The sequence below is a fragment of the Salvelinus alpinus genome, chromosome 7 (assembly GCF_045679555.1).
Source record: "Salvelinus alpinus chromosome 7, SLU_Salpinus.1, whole genome shotgun sequence".
In the NCBI taxonomy this organism is placed as follows: domain Eukaryota; kingdom Metazoa; phylum Chordata; class Actinopteri; order Salmoniformes; family Salmonidae; genus Salvelinus; species Salvelinus alpinus.
The window spans coordinates 60,320,215-60,339,761 of NC_092092.1; the positions used below are offsets into that span (position 1 = coordinate 60,320,215).

At 43.3% G+C, this 19,547-nt stretch overlaps 3 protein-coding genes across 24 annotated transcripts in view; all 3 read left to right on the plus strand.

The window, feature by feature from the left end:
• LOC139581382 (protocadherin gamma-C5-like) overlaps positions 1 to 19,547 on the plus strand; it is a 230,400-nt gene that overhangs the window by 157,451 nt on the left and 53,402 nt on the right. The window contains exon 1 of one of the 22 annotated variants that reach the window (XM_071411089.1): positions 864 to 3,639. The exons of 19 other annotated variants lie outside the window; for them this stretch is intronic. In XM_071411089.1, coding sequence (XP_071267190.1) covers positions 1,240 to 3,639 — 2,400 coding nt within the window. In that variant the 5' untranslated portion in view covers positions 864 to 1,239. Of the gene's footprint in view, positions 1 to 863; positions 3,640 to 13,318; positions 16,351 to 16,382; positions 19,483 to 19,547 lie in introns of those variants that run through there. 2 more of the 22 variants (XM_071411096.1, XM_071411095.1) reach the window with 2 other exon arrangements.
• Positions 4,168 to 7,060, plus strand: LOC139581385 (protocadherin beta-16-like). The gene has a single exon (XM_071411100.1). The coding sequence runs from the start codon at positions 4,485 to 4,487 to the stop codon at positions 7,053 to 7,055; it is 2,571 nt and encodes an 856-aa protein (XP_071267201.1). The 5' UTR covers positions 4,168 to 4,484; the 3' UTR covers positions 7,056 to 7,060.
• LOC139581390 (protocadherin beta-16-like) lies at positions 7,585 to 11,272 on the plus strand. Its single transcript, XM_071411105.1, has one exon. It carries the CDS (start codon positions 7,585 to 7,587, stop codon positions 9,997 to 9,999), a length of 2,415 nt encoding a protein of 804 aa, XP_071267206.1. The 3' UTR covers positions 10,000 to 11,272.

Sequence of the window (19,547 nt, forward strand, 5' to 3'; positions counted from 1 at the left end):
CCTGATCTTACCTGTTTCACTACGCAGGGGCAATATCCCTGATCTGACCTGTTTCACTACGCAGGGGCAATATCCCTGATCTTACCTGTTTCACTACGCAGGGGCAATGTCCCTGATCTTACCTGTTTCACTACGCAGGGGCAATATCCCTGATCTTACCTGTTTCACTACGCAGGGGCAATATCCCTGATCTTACCTGTTTCACTACGCAGGGGCAATATCCCTGATCTTACATGGGCACATAGCGATCTCTTGCTTATATGTAGGTTGTTCATAATATATCTCTCACACACGAATTCACCCTTAATCAAACAAAAGGTTTTCATTTCTTTTCATATTGCGTAATCAGTTTTTTTTAACAGCGTCTATGTCTCACTTAATTCGCTTTTCGTACAACTGTTCACAGTCAGACTGTTGGAAAATGTCAGACATTTCAGTTGCCCATGCTCCCCTTTTGGAGAGATCCCATTGGAAAAACTTTGCTGACTATTCTGGCAATTGGTATATCCAACGGTCTATTCCAAAGTCTCACCATACACGCCTTCCATCTCATCTCATCGGGTTCCCAGCGCATGTCCCCAGTTATTGCCAGTATAGATGCAAACATTGTGGGTACCTACAAAATAACGCACTGTTATGGACATGTTCGTTTTTGAGATACCTCAACATTCCTGCTGAATAGTCAAAAACAGGACACACGCATATCTGATACAGTTTGGAATACGTGGCATAATCAATATCTTTGTGTTTTTGTTTTTTCTTTAACCCCCCCAAGAGCTCTACTTACTGAGTCGGCCAGGGCAGATGTATAGAAAGGTCATATGTGATTCAATTGCCTACATTACTGGGTTGGGTGAAGCTTGATAGTGCTATGCTTTATTCCATGGAGATTCACACCTTCCCAAATATGTTGGAATGTGTTTATTTTTGAAGTATCTGTTGTTCAGTAGATTGAACTCAGAGGGACGCTGTTGGTCAGTGTGTTGCAGTTTTAGAGCGGATTTGCAGCAGTACCTCCCCCATCATCTCGATATATTAGAGAGAGAAAGAGCCGCATGCAGAGCGCACATTCCGGGTTACAGAGAACACTAAGCACGGAGACACGGAGCTGGGATTCTTTTGTTCCAGAGATACGGATTATTGCTATTTTTTTTATTTATTGTTGGACATACATCTGAAGGAATTATACTGTTCTCTTATCGGATTATAAGGCGGTTGTTGTTTCATGTTGAAGGGAAAATGTCGGACAGAACAATGACACGGCAAATACTGTTGTTTATCTCGGTTCTCTCTCTCAGTTCAGTGCACGGGCAGGTCAGTTACTCCATTCCCGAGGAAATGGCGAAAGGCTCTTTAGTCGGTAACATAGCGCAGGATTTGGGTTTAGATATCAAAAGACTGAAATCAGGTAACGCTCGTATTTATACTGGAGACAGCGCAGAGTACATCGAGCTGAACAAAGAACGGGGAGTTCTCCTCATCAAAGAGAGAATAGACCGTGAAGCTCTCTGCGGACAGACGACGCCTTGCGCACTACATTTTCAGATTATTCTAGAGAACCCGATGGAATTTTATTCCATTACTGTTGAGGTAACTGATGTCAATGACAACCCACCGGTTTTCAAGAAAAGTGATATCACGTTTAGAATTAGCGAGTCAGCTCTGACGGGAGCTAAATTCATTTTGGAGAGAGCTATAGATCCAGACGTTGGTATTAATGGCCTCCAAAGCTATTCTCTCAGTTCAAATGGTAATTTTGCACTAAAACTGCAAAATCAGCCAGGTGGTGGTAAAAATGTCGAAATGATTTTACAGAAATCTCTAGATCGAGAAAAACAAGAGCAAATATTAATAGTGTTAACAGCAATGGATGGAGGAGAGCCTCAGATATCTGGTACTGCACAGATACACGTCACCGTGTTAGACGCCAATGACAATGCCCCAATTTTTACGCAGCCGATTTACAGAGCTACAATTACTGAGAATGCACAGAAAGGTACAGTTGTTACTAAGGTCAGTGCACACGATGCTGATCAGGGCACTAATGGCAAAATAACATACTCAGTAACAAATACACAGGACGATTTTCCTGAAATGTTTGAAATTAATTATGTTGATGGTGAAGTTATATTAACTGGGGAAATAGACTATGAAAAAGCTCACCATTATCAGATACATATACAAGCCAGTGATGACGGAGGGCTGACTGATTCATGTAAAATAATTCTTGACGTCATTGATATAAATGATAACAAACCAGCTATTAATATTATGTCCAAGACTAACGTCATAACAGAAGATTCTAAACCCGGTACTGTAGTAACTATGATTAATGTACAAGACCCAGACTCAGGTGAAAATGGTAAAGTCCAGTGTTCGATAAACGACAATATTCCATTTACAATCAAATCAACGACAAATAATTTCTTTACTTTAGTAACAGACAGTGACTTGGACCGAGAGAGAGCCCCTGAATATAACATCAGTGTGACGTGCTCTGATGAGGGAGTGCCCTCGCTCTCCAGCAGCGTCACTCTCACCTTACAGATATCAGATGTGAATGACAACGCGCCTGTCTTTGAGAGGAGCTCATATGAGGCCTACATTTTAGAAAACAACACACCGGGCCTCTCTATATTCACAGTGAAAGCCAGAGACGCTGACTGGAACCAGAATGCCCGTGTTTCTTACATTTTGGAGGACTCCTCGGTTAACGGAGTGCCCGTCTCCTCATATGTGTCCGTTAGTGCTGATAGTGGAGTCGTCCATTCAGTGCGCTCTTTTGACTACGAGCAGATCAAGGATTTCCAGTTCCGCGTAAAAGCGCAGGATGGAGGCTCTCCTCCTCTCAGTAGCAATGTGACTGTGAAAATAATGATCCAGGACCAGAATGACAACGCGCCTCAGGTTCTGTACCCAGTCCAGACTAGCAGCTCTCTGGTGGCTGAAATGGTGCCTCGTTCAGCAGATGTGGGCTATCTTGTCACTAAAGTGGTGGCTGTTGATGTGGACTCTGGACAGAATGCCTGGCTCTCGTATAAACTGCAGAAAGCGACAGACAGGGCGCTGTTTGAAGTGGGTTTACAGAATGGAGAAATAAGAACTATTCGCCAAGTCAATGATAAAGATGCTGTGAAACAAAGGCTCACTGTTGTAGTGGAGGACAACGGGCAGCCCTCTCGTTCAGCTACAGTCAATGTTAACGTGGCGGTGGCGGACAGCTTCCCTGAAGTGCTCTCGGAGTTCACTGACTTTACGCACGACAAGGAGTACAATGACAACCTGACTTTTTACTTAGTCTTGGCTTTGGCTGTAGTCTCATTTCTGTTCATCACATGCTTAGTGGTTATTATATCAGTGAAAATATACAGATGGAGACAGTCTCGCGTCCTCTATCATTCCAATCTCCCTGTTATTCCGTATTATCCACCGCGTTACGCAGACACTTTGGGGACAGGAACTCTACAGCACGTGTACAATTACGAGGTGTGCAGGACGACTGACTCCAGAAAGAGTGACTGTAAGTTCGTCAGACCCTGTAGTCAGAACGTACTGATAATGGACCCCAGTTCTACAGGGACGATGCAGCGGATGCAGAGTGAACAGAACATCCTGGATGAACCAGACTCCCCAGTAGAGGTCTGTTTTATTTGAGTCATTATCTTTTCCCTTAAACTATTCAAAGTGTTTTAAATGGAGTTTGTATTCCGGGGAACATTTCATCATGAGAAATACTCCTCATTCCACTAAACTGCCATTTCAGCACCATGGTCATGGAAAGCGCTGCTTTGCAAAGAGGCTGTATTTCAATGGACCCTATTTAATAGTAGAGATTAAATCGTACTGGATATTGCCTAACGCTTGTCAAGGTGAGGCAAACGGTTTATGCAACATGAATTTGATTGATACGTTTATTTTACTTGCAGTACACAATGCACATTATACCATACTGCTGGTTTTAGACTACTGAAACTCGCTTTCTGTCAAGATGTAGCCTACAGCTTCATGCAAGGTGTATTTTGTATGACATTTGTTGTCCACATATTTCTGGCATCTTGATTTACAATTCTCCTCAATACATTGCCCCTGATGTGTTGATATAGCTTACATGAGATGGGTAAAGCGTTACAGCACTGTGCTTTATTCCATGCATATTCACACCTTCCCAGATATGTCGGAAGGTGTTTGCTTCTTTAAAGTGTATCTGTTGTTCAGTAGATTGAACTCTGAGGGACGCTGTTGGTCAGTGTGTTGCAGTTTTAGAGCAGATTTGCAGCAGTACCTCCCCCATCATGTCGATATATTAGAGAGAGAAAGAGCCGCATGCAGAGCGCATTGTCCGGGTTACAGAGAACACTAAGCACGGAGACACGGAGCTGATGTTATTTTGTACGAGAGACAGACCTACGGATTGTTGAGTAATTTTACTTGAATTTTTTGAACTTCAAAGGAATAGAATATCACAGACTTCTTTACGGATTATAATGTCCTTGTTTCATGTTGAAGGGAAAATGTCGGACAGAACAATGACACGGCAAGTACTGTTGTTTATCTCGGTCCTCTCTCTCAGTTCAGTGCACGGGCAGGTCAGTTACTCCATTCCCGAGGAAATGGCGAAAGGCTCTTTAGTCGGTAACATAGCGCAGGATTTAGGTTTAGATATCAAAAGACTGAAATCAGGTAAAGCTCGTATTTATACTGGAGACAGCGCAGAATACATCGAGCTGAACAAAGAACGGGGAGTTCTCCTCATCAAAGAGAGAATAGACCGTGAAGCTCTCTGTGAACAGACAACGCCTTGCGCTTTACATTTTCAGATTATTCTGGAGAACCCGATGGAATTTTATAGTATTACGGTTGAAATTACAGATATTAATGATAACCCTCCAACCTTTGAAAAAAACGAAATCAAATTCAAAATCAGTGAGTCTGCAGTCAATGGAGCAAAATTCGTGTTAGAGAGAGCAATGGATCTTGACGTCGGTATCAATGGCCTCCAAAGCTATACGTTGAAACCAACTGATAATTTCGCTCTGAAATTGGTTAATCAAGCAGATGGGAATAAGAAGGTTGAGATGGTTTTACAGAAACCTCTAGATCGAGAGAAGCATGAGGATGTTACTTTAGTGTTGACAGCTGTGGATGGTGGCGAGCCGCGTATGTCAGGGACAATGCAAATACTCATCACCATCCTAGACGTCAATGATAATGCGCCTATTTTTACTCAGGAGTTTTACAAAGCAACTGTAACTGAGAATGCCCCAAAAGGTACAGTTATAACTTCAGTCAGCGCATCAGATGCAGATCACGGCTCAAACGGTAAAATTACGTATTCAATTACAAACACGTTAGATTATGTTCGTGGAATTATTGAAGTAAACGAGGACAACGGCGAGATTAGATTGATTGGAAATATTGATTATGAAAAGACACGGAATTTTCAGATCAATTTAAGGGCAAGTGATGACGGAGGACTTACAGATTCATGCAAAGTGATAGTTGAAGTAGTTGACACCAATGATAATAAGCCTAATATTAACATTATGTCTAAATCAAACGTGATCTCCGAAGATGCTAAACATGGTACTGTCGTAACTATGATGAATATTCAAGACCCAGACTCTGGTGAAAATGGGAAAGTCCAATGTTCCATCAATGAAAACATTCCATTTGCGATGAAATCCTCGTCGAATAATTTCTTTACTGTAGTAACAGACAGTGACTTGGACCGAGAGAGAGCCCCTGAATATAACATCAGTGTGACGTGCTCTGATGAGGGAGTGCCCTCTCTCTCCAGCAGCGTCACTCTCACCTTACAGATATCAGATGTGAATGACAACGCGCCTGTCTTTGAGAGGAGCTCATATGAGGCCTACATTATAGAAAACAACACACCGGGCCTCTCTATATTCACAGTGAAAGCCAGAGACGCTGACTGGAACCAGAATGCCCGTGTTTCTTACATACTGGAGGACTCCTCGGTTAACGGAGTGCCCGTCTCATCATATGTGTCCGTTAGTGCTGATAGTGGAGTCGTCCATTCAGTGCGCTCTTTTGACTACGAGCAGATCAAGGATTTCCAGTTCCGCGTAAAAGCGCAGGATGGAGGCTCTCCTCCTCTCAGTAGCAATGTGACTGTGAAAATAATGATCCAGGACCAGAATGACAACACGCCTCAGGTTCTGTACCCAGTCCAGACTAGCAGCTCTCTGGTGGCTGAAATGGTGCCTCGTTCAGCAGATGTGGGCTATCTTGTCACTAAAGTGGTGGCTGTTGATGTGGACTCTGGACAGAATGCCTGGCTCTCGTATAAACTGCAGAAAGCGACAGACAGGGCGCTGTTTGAAGTGGGTTTACAGAATGGAGAAATAAGAACTATTCGTCAAGTCAATGATAAAGATGCTGTGAAACAAAGGCTCACTGTTGTAGTGGAGGACAACGGGCAGCCCTCTCGTTCAGCTACAGTCAATGTTAACGTGGCGGTGGCGGACAGCTTCCCTGAAGTGCTCTCGGAGTTCACTGACTTTACGCACGACAAGGACTACAATGACAACCTGACTTTTTACTTAGTCTTGGCTTTGGCTGTAGTCTCATTTCTGTTCATCACATGCTTAGTGGTTATTATATCAGTGAAAATATACAGATGGAGACAGTCTCGCGTCCTCTATCATTCCAATCTCCCTGTTATTCCGTATTATCCACCGCGTTACGCAGACACTTTGGGGACAGGAACTCTACAGCACGTGTACAATTACGAGGTGTGCAGGACGACTGACTCCAGAAAGAGTGACTGTAAGTTCGTCAGACCCTGTAGTCAGAACGTTCTGATAATGGACCCCAGTTCTACAGGGACGATGCAGCGGATGCAGAGTGAACAGAACATCCTGGATGAACCAGACTCCCCACTAGAGGTCTGTTATATTTTAATCATTATCTTTTCCCTAAAAATACGATTTTCTGTTGTTTATCCATCGCGTGATTTTACCTGTTTTAAATCCAATACGTACCTGCAAGATTTAATGGTCAGACATGCTCTTCATTCCGCTAATATGTGACCATTTCAGCACCATGGTCATGGACAGCGGAAGAGGCTGTATTTCAATGGGTGTCTTGTAGTTTCCTATATTAGCATAGTTTCAATTCATCCACATCTTACTGTCGTGTTGGTTTACATGGTCATTAATACTTAGGCCTATATGTGTTGATATAGAATGATAGTGCTGCATTGGATCCCATGCAGATTCTAACCAGCCCAAATATCTTGTAATATTTTTCGTATTCTGTAGTTCAGTGAATTTAACTCAGAGGGACGCTGTTGGTCAGTGTGTTGCAGTTTTAGAGCAGATTTGCAGCAGTACCTCCCCCATCATCTCGATATATTAGAGAGAGAAAGAGCCGCATGCAGAGCGCACAGTCCGGGTTACAGAGAACACTAAGCACCGAGACACCGCACTGAGATTCTTTTGTTCTGGAGATACGGATTATTGGTAGAACATTTTGTTATTTTCTCTGTTTACATCTGAAGGAAATATACTATTCTCATAACGGATTATATGGTGCTTGTTGCTTCATGTTGAAGGGAAAATGTCTGACAGAACAATGACACGGCAAGTACTGTTGTTTATCTCGGTCCTCTCTCTCAGTTCAGTGCACGGGCAGGTCAGTTACTCCATTCCCGAGGAAATGGCGAAAGGCTCTTTAGTCGGTAACATAGCGCAGGATTTAGGTTTAGATATCAATAGACTGAAATCAGGGAAAGCTCGTATTTATACTGGAGACAGCGCAGAGTACATCGAGCTGAATAAAGAACGGGGAGTTCTCCTCATCAAAGACAGAATAGACCGTGAAGCTCTCTGCGGACAGACGACGCCTTGCGCACTACATTTTCAGATTATTCTGGAGAACCCGATGGAATTTTACACCATAACTGTTGAGATAACGGATGTTAACGATAATAATCCATCATTCGAAAAGAGTGACGTACAATTTAAAATAAGCGAGTCTGCAGTCAGCGGAGCAAAATTTATATTAGACGGAGCAATGGATCAGGACGTCGGTATCAATGGCCTACAAAGATATACGTTGAAACCAACCGATAATTTTGCTCTTGAATTGCATAATCAAGCCGATGGCAATAAAAACGTAGAGATGGTTTTAAAGAAACCTCTAGATCGTGAAAAAGTGGAACAAATATCTCTGATATTAACAGCAGTAGATGGAGGAGAGCCTCCGCTATCAGGAACAATGCAGATACTCATCACTGTACTAGACGCCAATGACAATCCACCCGTTTTTACGCAGCATATATATAAAGCTACCGTTACTGAGCACTCCCCAAAAGGAACACTTGTAACTTCAGTGAGCGCATCAGATGCCGATCATGGATCAAACAGCAAAGTAACCTATTCAGTTCGAAACACTTTAGATGATGTCAGAGAAATGTTTGACGTTAACGAGGACAACGGCGAGATTAGATTGATAGGAAATATTGATTACGAGAAGACACGACGTTTTCAGATCAGCATGCGGGCAAGTGATGACGGAGGACTTACAGATTCATGCAAAGTGATAGTTGAAGTAGTTGACACCAATGATAATAAGCCTAATATTAACATTATGTCTAAATCAAACGTGATCTCCGAAGATGCTAAAGCTGGTACTGTCGTAACTATGATGAATATTCAAGACCCAGACTCTGGTGATAATGGCAGAGTGCAGTGCTCTATAAATGAAAACATTCCTTTTGCAATGAAATCAACATCAAATAATTTCTTTACTGTAGTAACAGACAGTGACTTGGACCGAGAGAGAGCCCCTGAATATAACATCAGTGTGACGTGCTCTGATGAGGGAGTGCCCTCGCTCTCCAGCAGCGTCACTCTCACCTTACAGATATCAGATGTGAATGACAACGCGCCTGTCTTTGAGAGGAGCTCATATGAGGCCTACATTATAGAAAACAACACACCGGGCCTCTCTATATTCACAGTGAAAGCCAGAGACGCTGACTGGAACCAGAATGCCCGTGTTTCTTACATTTTGGAGGACTCCTCGGTTAACGGAGTGCCCGTCTCATCATATGTGTCCGTTAGTGCTGATAGTGGAGTCGTCCATTCAGTGCGCTCTTTTGACTACGAGCAGATCAAGGATTTCCAGTTCCGCGTAAAAGCGCAGGATGGAGGCTCTCCTCATCTCAGTAGCAATGTGACTGTGAAAATAATGATCCAGGACCAGAATGACAACGCGCCTCAGGTTCTGTACCCAGTCCAGACTAGCAGCTCTCTGGTGGCTGAAATGGTGCCTCGTTCAGCAGATGTGGGCTATCTTGTCACTAAAGTGGTGGCTGTTGATGTGGACTCTGGACAGAATGCCTGGCTCTCGTATAAACTGCAGAAAGCGACAGACAGGGCACTGTTTGAAGTGGGTTTACAGAATGGAGAAATAAGAACTATACGCCAAGTCAATGATAAAGATGCTGTGAAACAAAGGCTCACTGTTGTAGTGGAGGACAACGGGAAGCCCTCTCGTTCAGCTACAGTCAATGTTAACGTGGCGGTGGCGGACAGCTTCCCTGAAGTGCTCTCAGAGTTCACTGACTTTACGCACGACAAGGACTACAATGACAACCTGACTTTTTACTTAGTCTTGGCTTTGGCTGTAGTCTCATTTCTGTTCATCACATGTTTAGTGGTTATTATATCAGTGAAAATATACAGATGGAGACAGTCACGCGTCCTCTATCATTCCAATCTCCCTGTTATTCCGTATTATCCACCGCGTTACGCAGACACTTTGGGGACAGGAACTCTACAGCACGTGTACAATTACGAGGTGTGCAGGACGACTGACTCCAGAAAGAGTGACTGTAAGTTCGTCAGACCCTGTAGTCAGAACGTACTGATAATGGACCCCAGTTCTACAGGGACGATGCAGCGGATGCAGAGTGAACAGAACATCCTGGATGAACCAGACTCCCCACTAGAGGTCTGTTTTATTTGAGTCATTATCCTTCCCTTTAATCTATTGTTGAACTGTGACATGTACATTTGTAACTATTTCTTGCGATTTTAGCTGTTTCTAAATCTTGTCTTTATACCTGCGAAGGTTCCATGGTCAGAAATGCTCTGAATTCCACTGATATTTGGCCATTTCAGCACCACGGTGGTGAACAGCGCTGCTCTCCAAAGCGGCTGTATTGCAATAGATCCTGTAACATAGTAAAGAGTGAATTATACAGGGATATTGCCTAACCTTTGTAAAGATGAGCAAACGTTTTCTGTACTAGAAATTGGATTCATAGGTATATACACGTTTTCTGTATCCTACAAAATCCACAGTAATACCATAGTGCTGGTTATAGTTGCAGAAAGTTGCTTTCTGTCCCGAGGATTAGTTTAGCGTAACGTGTATTTTGTTCGATATTTCTTGTCCACATACTACTGGCATCATTGTTTACATTTGTCCTACATACATGGGCTGAAATGTGTTAATATAGCCTACATTACTGGGTTGGGTGAAGCTTGATAGTGCTATGCTTTATTCCATGGAGATTCACACCTTCCCAAATATGTTGGAAGGTGTTTCTTTTTAAGTATATTTGTAGTTGAGTGGATTGAACTCAGAGGGACGCTGTTGGTCAGTGTGTTGCAGTTTTAGAGCAGATTTGCAGCAGTACCTCCCCCACCATCTCGGTATATTAGAGAGCGAAAGAGCCGCATGCAGAGCGCACAGTCCGGGTTACAGAGAACACTAAGCACGGAGACACCGTACTGAGATTCTTTTGTTCCAGAGTGGTGGAGTTTAGGGACATCTTTTTTTCTTCACTAAACAGTGAAAACTAATGGAATATCACGGCGTTCTTTACGGATTGTAACGTGTTTGTTGCTTGATATGGCAGAGAAAATGTCGGACAGAACAATGACACGGCAAGTACTGTTGTTCATCTCGGTCCTCTCCCTCAGTTCAGTGCACGGGCAGATTAGTTACTCCATTCCGGAGGAAATGGCGAAAGGCTCTTTAGTCGGTAACATAGCGCAGGATTTGGGTTTAGATATTAAAAGACTGAAATCAGGGAAAGCTCGTATTTTTACTGGAGACAGCGCAGAATACATCGAGCTGAATAAAGAACGGGGAGTTCTCCTCATCAAAGACAGAATAGACCGTGAAGCTCTCTGTGAACAGACAACGCCTTGCGCTTTACATTTTCAGATAATTCTAGAAAATCCCATGGAATTCTTTCGAGTAACTGTTGAGATTACAGATGTAAACGATAATGCTCCTAGTTTTAAGAAGACGGAGAAACGTTTTGAAATCAGTGAGTCTGCAGTGATTGGCGCTACATTTATGCTGGAGATAGCAATAGATCCCGACGTTGATCTTAACGGTCTCCAGAGCTACACTCTTATACCCATTGATCATTTTAATTTAAAACTAAAAAATCAACCCGATGGAAGTAAAAAGGTAGAGATGGTTTTGCAGCAGCCTTTAGATCGGGAGAAACAGGAGCAGCTGTCTTTAGTGTTAACAGCTACAGATGGAGGCGAACCGCAGCGATCTGGAACAGTACAGATACATGTTACAGTGTTAGATATAAACGACAATGCACCTGTTTTTACGCAGGAGATTTACAAAGCAACGGTTGTTGAGAATTCACCTAAAGGAGCCTTATTGGCCACTGTTAGCGCCTCGGATGCGGATAAAGGGTCTAATAGCATGGTTAGTTAGTTATTCTTTGTCCAGCAGCACTGATCTCTTTGAGTTAGACAGCGAAAGTGGTGAATTTAGACTAATCGGTCATATAGATTATGAAAAGGCAAAATATTATCAAATGTTTATCGAAGCAATGGACGAAGGAGGGCTTTCTGATTCCAGTAAAATAATCATAGATGTTATTGACGTCAATGACAACAGTCCCATTATTATTATAATGTCAAAGTCTAGTTCAATAGCGGAAGACTCTATCTCTAATACAGTTATAACCATGATCAGCGTTAACGACCCAGATTCTGATAGTAACGGACAGGTACACTGTGGGATAAATGAAAACATTCCATTCACCATTAAATCCATATCCAACGCCTTTTACAGTCTGGTAACAGACAGTGACTTGGACCGAGAGAGAGCCTCTGAGTATAACATCAGTGTGACGTGCTCTGATGAGGGAGTGCCCTCGCTCTCCAGCAGCGTCACTCTCACCTTACAGATATCAGATGTGAATGACAACGCGCCTGTCTTTGAGAGGAGCTCATATGAGGCCTACATTATAGAAAACAACACACCGGGCCTCTCTATATTCACAGTGAAAGCCAGAGACGCTGACTGGAACCAGAATGCCCGTGTTTCTTACATTTTGGAGGACTCCTCGGTTAACGGAGTGCCCGTCTCCTCATATGTGTCCGTTAGTGCTGATAGTGGAGTCGTCCATTCAGTGCGCTCTTTTGACTACGAGCAGATCAAGGATTTCCAGTTCCGTGTAAAAGCGCAGGATGGAGGCTCTCCTCCACTCAGTAGCAATGTGACTGTGAAAATAATGATCCAAGATCAGAACGACAACACGCCTCAGGTTCTGTACCCAGTCCAGACTAGCAGCTCTCTGGTGGCTGAAATGGTGCCTCGTTCAGCAGATGTGGGCTATCTTGTCACTAAAGTGGTGGCTGTTGATGTGGACTCTGGACAGAATGCCTGGCTCTCGTATAAACTGCAGAAAGCGACAGACAGGGCGCTGTTTGAAGTGGGTTTACAGAATGGAGAAATAAGAACTATACGCCAAGTCAATGATAAAGATGCTGTGAAACAAAGGCTCACTGTTGTAGTGGAGGACAACGGGCAGCCCTCTCGTTCAGCTACAGTCAATGTTAACGTGGCGGTGGCGGACAGCTTCCCTGAAGTGATCTCGGAGTTCACTGACTTTACGCACGACAAGGAGTACAATGACAACCTGACTTTTTACTTAGTCTTGGCTTTGGCTGTAGTCTCATTTCTTTTCATCACATGTTTAGTGGTTATTATATCAGTGAAAATATACAGATGGAGACAGTCTCGCGTCCTCTATCATTCCAATCTCCCTGTTATTCCGTATTATCCACCGCGTTACGCAGACACTTTGGGGACAGGAACTCTACAGCACGTGTACAATTACGAGGTGTGCAGGACGACTGACTCCAGAAAGAGTGACTGTAAGTTCGTCAGACCCTGTAGTCAGAACGTTGTGATAATGGACCCCAGTTCTACAGGGACGATGCAGCGGATGCAGAGTGAACAGAACATCCTGGATGAACCAGACTCCCCACTAGAGGTCTGTTATATTTGAATCATTATCTTTTCCCTAATATACGTCGTGTGATTTAAACTGTTTGAAATCCAATAAGTACCTGCAAGTTTTACGGTCAGACATGCTCTTCATTCCCCTGATATGTGACCATTTCAGCACCATGGTCATGGACAGCGGAAGAGGCTGTATTTCAATGCACCCAATGCACCCTCTTGTAGTTTCCTATATTAGCATAGTTTCAATTCATCCACATCTTACTGTCGTGTTGGTTTACATGGTCATTAATACTTAGGCCTATATGTGTTGATATAGAATGATAGTGCTGCATTGGATCCCATGCAGATTCTAACCAGCCCAAATATCTTGTAATATTTTTCGTATTCTGTAGTTCAGTGAATTTAACTCAGAGGGACGCTGTTGGTCAGTGTGTTGCAGTTTTAGAGCAGATTTGCAGCAGTACCTCCCCCATCATCTCGATATATTAGAGAGAGAAAGAGCCGCATGCAGAGCGCACAGTCCGGGTTACAGAGGACACTAAGCACCGAGACACCGCACTGAGATTCTTTTGTTCTGGAGATACGGATTATTGGTAGAACATTTTGTTATTTTCTCTGTTTACATCTGAAGGAAATATACTATTCTCATAACGGATTATATGGTGCTTGTTGCTTCATGTTGAAGGGAAAATGTCTGACAGAACAATGACACGGCAAGTACTGTTGTTTATCTCGGTCCTCTCTCTCAGTTCAGTGCATGGGCAGGTCAGTTACTCCATTCCCGAGGAAATGGCGAAAGGCTCTTTAGTTGGTAACATAGCGCAGGATTTAGGTTTAGATATCAAAAGACTGAAATCAGGTAAAGCTCGTATTTATACTGGAGACAGCGCAGAATACATCGAGCTGAATAAAGAAAGGGGAGTTCTCCTTATCAAAGAGAGAATAGACCGTGAAGCACTCTGCGGACAGACGACGCCTTGCGCACTACATTTTCAGATTATTCTGGAGAACCCGATGGAATTTTATAGTATTACCGTTGAAATAACAGATATTAATGATAATGCGCCCAGTTTCGAAAAAAACGAAATGAAATTCAAAATCAGTGAGTCTGCTGTGACAGGGGCTAAATTCATATTAGAGAGGGCAATGGATTCGGATGTTGGCGTTAACGGCCTACAGAGCTATTCCCTTACGCAAACCGACCATTTTTCCCTAAAACTAAAAGATCAGCCAGATGGAGGGAAAATTGTTGAAATGGTTCTACAGAAGCCTCTCGATCGAGAAAAAGAGGAGGAAATGTCCCTTGTATTAACAGCTACGGATGGGGGCGATTCTCAGATGTCTGGGACTGCACAGATCCATATCACTGTGCTGGACGCCAACGACAATGCCCCTGTCTTTACACAGCCAATATACAAGGCTACCATTACTGAGAATGTCCCTAAAGGATCAGTTGTAGCTGCAGTAAGGGCCTTTGACGCTGATAAAGGCGCACATTCTAAGATAACATATTCAATTTCAAACACAATTGCTGATGTGCGGGACATTTTTGAAATAAATGAATTCGACGGACATTTGAAAGTAAAAGAAAATGTTGATTATGAAAAGGCCCGTCACTATCAGATACATGTTCAGGCCAGTGATGACGGAGGGCTGACTGATTCGTGTAAAATAATTCTGGACGTCATTGATATAAATGACAACAAACCAGCTATTAATATTATGTCAAAGACTAACGTCATAACAGAAGATTCTATACCCGGTACTGTAGTAACTATGATTAATGTACAAGACCCAGACTCAGGTGAAAATGGTAAAGTCCAGTGTTCGATAAACGACAATATTCCATTTACAATCAAATCAACGAAAAATAATTTCTTTACTTTAGTAACAGACAGTGACTTGGACCGAGAGAGAGCCTCTGAGTATAACATCAGTGTGACGTGCTCTGATGAGGGAGTGCCCTCGCTCTCCAGCAGCGTCACTCTCACCTTACAGATATCAGATGTGAATGACAACGCGCCTGTCTTTGAGAGGAGCTCATATGAGGCCTACATTATAGAAAACAACACACCGGGCCTCTCTATATTCACAGTGAGGGCCAGAGACGCTGACTGGAACCAGAATGCCCGTGTTTCTTACATACTGGAGGACTCCTCGGTTAACGGAGTGCCCGTCTCATCATATGTGTCCGTTAGTGCTGATAGTGGAGTCGTTCATTCAGTGCGCTCTTTTGACTACGAGCAGATCAAGGATTTCCAGTTCCGCGTAAAAGCGCAGGATGGAGGCTCTCCTCCTCTCAGTAGCAATGTGACTGTGAAAATAATGATCCAGGACCAGAATGACAACGCGCCTCAGGTTCTGTACCCAGTCCAGACTAGTAACTCTCTGGTGGCTGAAATGGTGCCTCGTTCAGCAGATGTGGGCTATCTTGTCACTAAAGTGGTGGCTGTTGATGTGGACTCTGGACAGAATGCCTGGCTCTCGTATAAACTGCAGAAAGCGACAGACAGGGCGCTGTTTGAAGTGGGCTTACAGAATGGAGAAATAAGAACTATACGCCAAGTAACTGATAAAGATGCTGTGAAACAAAGGCTCACTGTTGTAGTGGAGGACAACGGGCAGCCCTCTCGTTCAGCTACAGTCAATGTTAACGTGGCGGTTGCGGACAGCTTCCCTGAAGTGCTCTCAGAGTTCACTGACTTTACGCACGACAAGGACTACAATGACAACCTGACGTTTTACTTAATATTGGCTTTGGCTGTAGTCTCATTTCTCTTCATCGTATCCATCATAGCCATACTGTCAGTGAAATGCTACAGATGGAGACGCGAGCAAATGTTTTACAAATCCAATGGGAATCTCCCAGTTATTCCGTATTACCCGCACCTTTACGCAGACGTGGGAGGCACAGGAACTCTGAGACAGGTGTATAATTACGATGTATGTGGAACGACTGACTCCAGAAAGAGTGATATGAAATACGTCAGACCTTACAGTCAGAGCATCATTAGTCTGGACGGAACACAGACACTCCCCCACGCGCAGAGGGACACGCTGATCAATGACGATTCAGACAGTCAGGTGAGCATGAAAAATCGTCTCTCATAACCTCAGAATAATTATGACGTCACCGTTTTTGGTGTCATGACCTTATACTGATACTACCTTATTCTTATTTTAACATTAACTATCGTTATTTTGCAAGTGTTGCCTATGTTTTCTTTTGTCCAACACTGAAAGGTTGGCTTCACTCTTGAATTTCTGAAAGGTGTTTCCTGTGGCCTTTACTTCTGACTGATTTGTGATTTCACACCATGCGTAATGGCCCAATTGTAACCATCAGCTATATACTTTAAGCCAAATAACCATCAGTTGATGTGTTGTGCTTTACAGCTCATTTATAAAGGAAATGATCATTGTCATCATACCTTGCGTATAGTGTGTTTTACTGCAAGATATTAGGGTTTGGATATGCTTAGGTTTTACGCATGGTTGGAGAGCACAAGCGTTTTCAATATTCTGTGTGTAGTTTACACGTATGAACTCAGAGGGCCGCTGTTGGTCAGTGTGTTGCAGTTTTAGAGCAGATTTGCAGCAGTACCTCCCCCATCATCTCGATATATTAGAGAGAGAAAGAGCCGCATACAGAGCGCACAGTCCGGGTTACAGAGAACACTAAGCACAGAGACACCGAGCTGAGATTCTTTTGTTCTGTATTTTGGGCACATCTTCTTTACATTTCTTGCACTGAAACAAATGGAATATTACAGATTTCTTAACGGATTATAACGTGAGGTGTTTTATATCCCAGAGAAAATGTCTGACAGAACAATGACACGGCAAGTACTGTTGTTTATCTCGGTTCTCTCTCTCAGTTCAGTGCACGGGCAGGTCAGTTACTCCATTCCCGAGGAAATGGCGAAAGGCTCTTTAGTCGGTAACATAGCGCAGGATTTAGGTTTAGATATCAAAAGACTGAAATCAGGTAAAGCTCGTATTTATACTGGAGACAGCGCAGAGTACATCGAGCTGAATAAAGAAAGGGGAGTTCTCCTCATCAAAGAGAGAATAGACCGTGAAGCGCTTTGTGAACAGACGACGCCTTGTGCACTGCATTTCCAAATTACTTTAGAAAACCCGATGGAATTATACCCGGTAACTGTAGAAATTACAGATATAAACGACAACGCTCCCACTTTTCAAAAGACTGAGCGACGATTGGAAATCAGCGAGTCAGCTGTGACTGGATCAAAATTTATGTTAGAGAAAGCAGTGGATCAAGACATTGATTTAAATGGCCTCCAAAGCTACTCTCTGAAACACGCTGATCATTTTGTTCTGAAATTGCATAGTCAGGCAGACGGGAGTAAAAAGGTTGAGATGGTTTTACAGAAACCTCTAGACCGAGAGAAACAGGAGCATATGTCTCTGTTGTTAACTGCTTTGGATGGAGGTGAGCCTCTGCTGTCAGGGACAATGCAGATACACGTCACAGTGCTGGATGCAAACGACAATGCGCCCGTTTTTACCAAACCAGTGTATAAGGCAACAATAAGTGAGAATTCACAAAAAGGAACGTTTGTCACGACAGTTAGTGCGTCTGATGCAGATAAAGGCACGAATGGAGAAGTGTCTTACGTGATTGCAAATAGCATGAACCGTCTTTCAACGTTATTCCACATAAATGAAGATGGTAATTTGATATTAGATGGCCAAGTTGATTATGAAAAAGCCAGAAGTTATCAGATTGATATAGAAGCCATAGATAATGGTGGTCTCTCGGACTCAAGTAAAATAATCATTGATGTTAGTGACGTAAATGACAATAGTCCTCTAATCAATTTTATTTCCAAATCCGGTATAATACAAGAGGATTCCCGTCCTAACACAGTAATAGCTATGATGAGCGTAAACGACCCTGATTCTGAGAGTAATGGTAAAGTTAACTGTGGCATAAATGAGAACATCCCTTTCACCATTAAATCTACATCTAATGGATTCTATAGTCTAGTAACTGATAGTGGCTTGGACCGAGAGAGAGCCTCTGAATATAACATCAGTGTGACGTGCTCTGATGAGGGAGTGCCCTCGCTCTCCAGCAGCGTCACTCTCACCTTACAGATATCAGATGTGAATGACAACGCGCCTGTCTTTGAGAGGAGCTCATATGAGGCCTACATTATAGAAAACAACACACCGGGCCTCTCTATATTCACAGTGAAAGCCAGAGACGCTGACTGGAACCAGAATGCCCGTGTTTCTTACATACTGGAGGACTCCTCGGTTAACGGAGTGCCCGTCTCATCATATGTGTCCGTTAGTGCTGATAGTGGAGTCGTCCATTCAGTGCGCTCTTTTGACTACGAGCAGATCAAGGATTTCCAGTTCAGCGTAAAAGCGCAGGATGGAGGCTCTCCTCCACTCAGTAGCAATGTGACTGTGAAAATAATGATCCAGGACCAGAATGACAACGCGCCTCAGGTTCTGTACCCAGTCCAGACTAGCAGCTCTCTGGTGTCTGAAATGGTGCCTCGTTCAGCAGATGTGGGCTATCTTGTCACTAAAGTGGTGGCTGTTGATGTGGACTCTGGACAGAATGCCTGGCTCTCGTATAAACTGCAGAAAGCGACAGACAGGGCGCTGTTTGAAGTGGGCTTACAGAATGGAGAAATAAGAACTATACGTCAAGTCAATGATAAAGATGCTGTGAAACAAAGGCTCACTGTTGTAGTGGAGGACAACGGGCAGCCCTCTCGTTCAGCTACAGTCAATGTTAACGTGGCGGTGGCGGACAGCTTCCCTGAAGTCCTCTCGGAGTTCACTGACTTTACGCACGACAAGGAGTACAATGACAACCTGACTTTTTACTTAGTCTTGGCTTTGGCTGTAGTCTCATTTCTGTTCATCACATGTTTAGTGGTTATTATATCAGTGAAAATATACAGATGGAGACAGTCTCGCGTCCTCTATCATTCCAATCTCCCGGTTATTCCGTATTATCCACCGCGTTACGCAGACACTTTGGGGACAGGAACTCTACAGCACGTGTACAATTACGAGGTGTGCAGGACGATTGACTCCAGAAAGAGTGACTGTAAGTTCGTCAGACCCTGTAGTCAGAACGTACTGATAATGGACCCCAGTTCTACAGGGACGATGCAGCGGATGCAGAGCGAAAATAACATCCTGGATGAATCAGACTCGACATTAGAGGTTTGTTATATTTGAATCATTAATTTTCTCCTAAAAATATATTTGTATGGGTAGTGCATTTAACT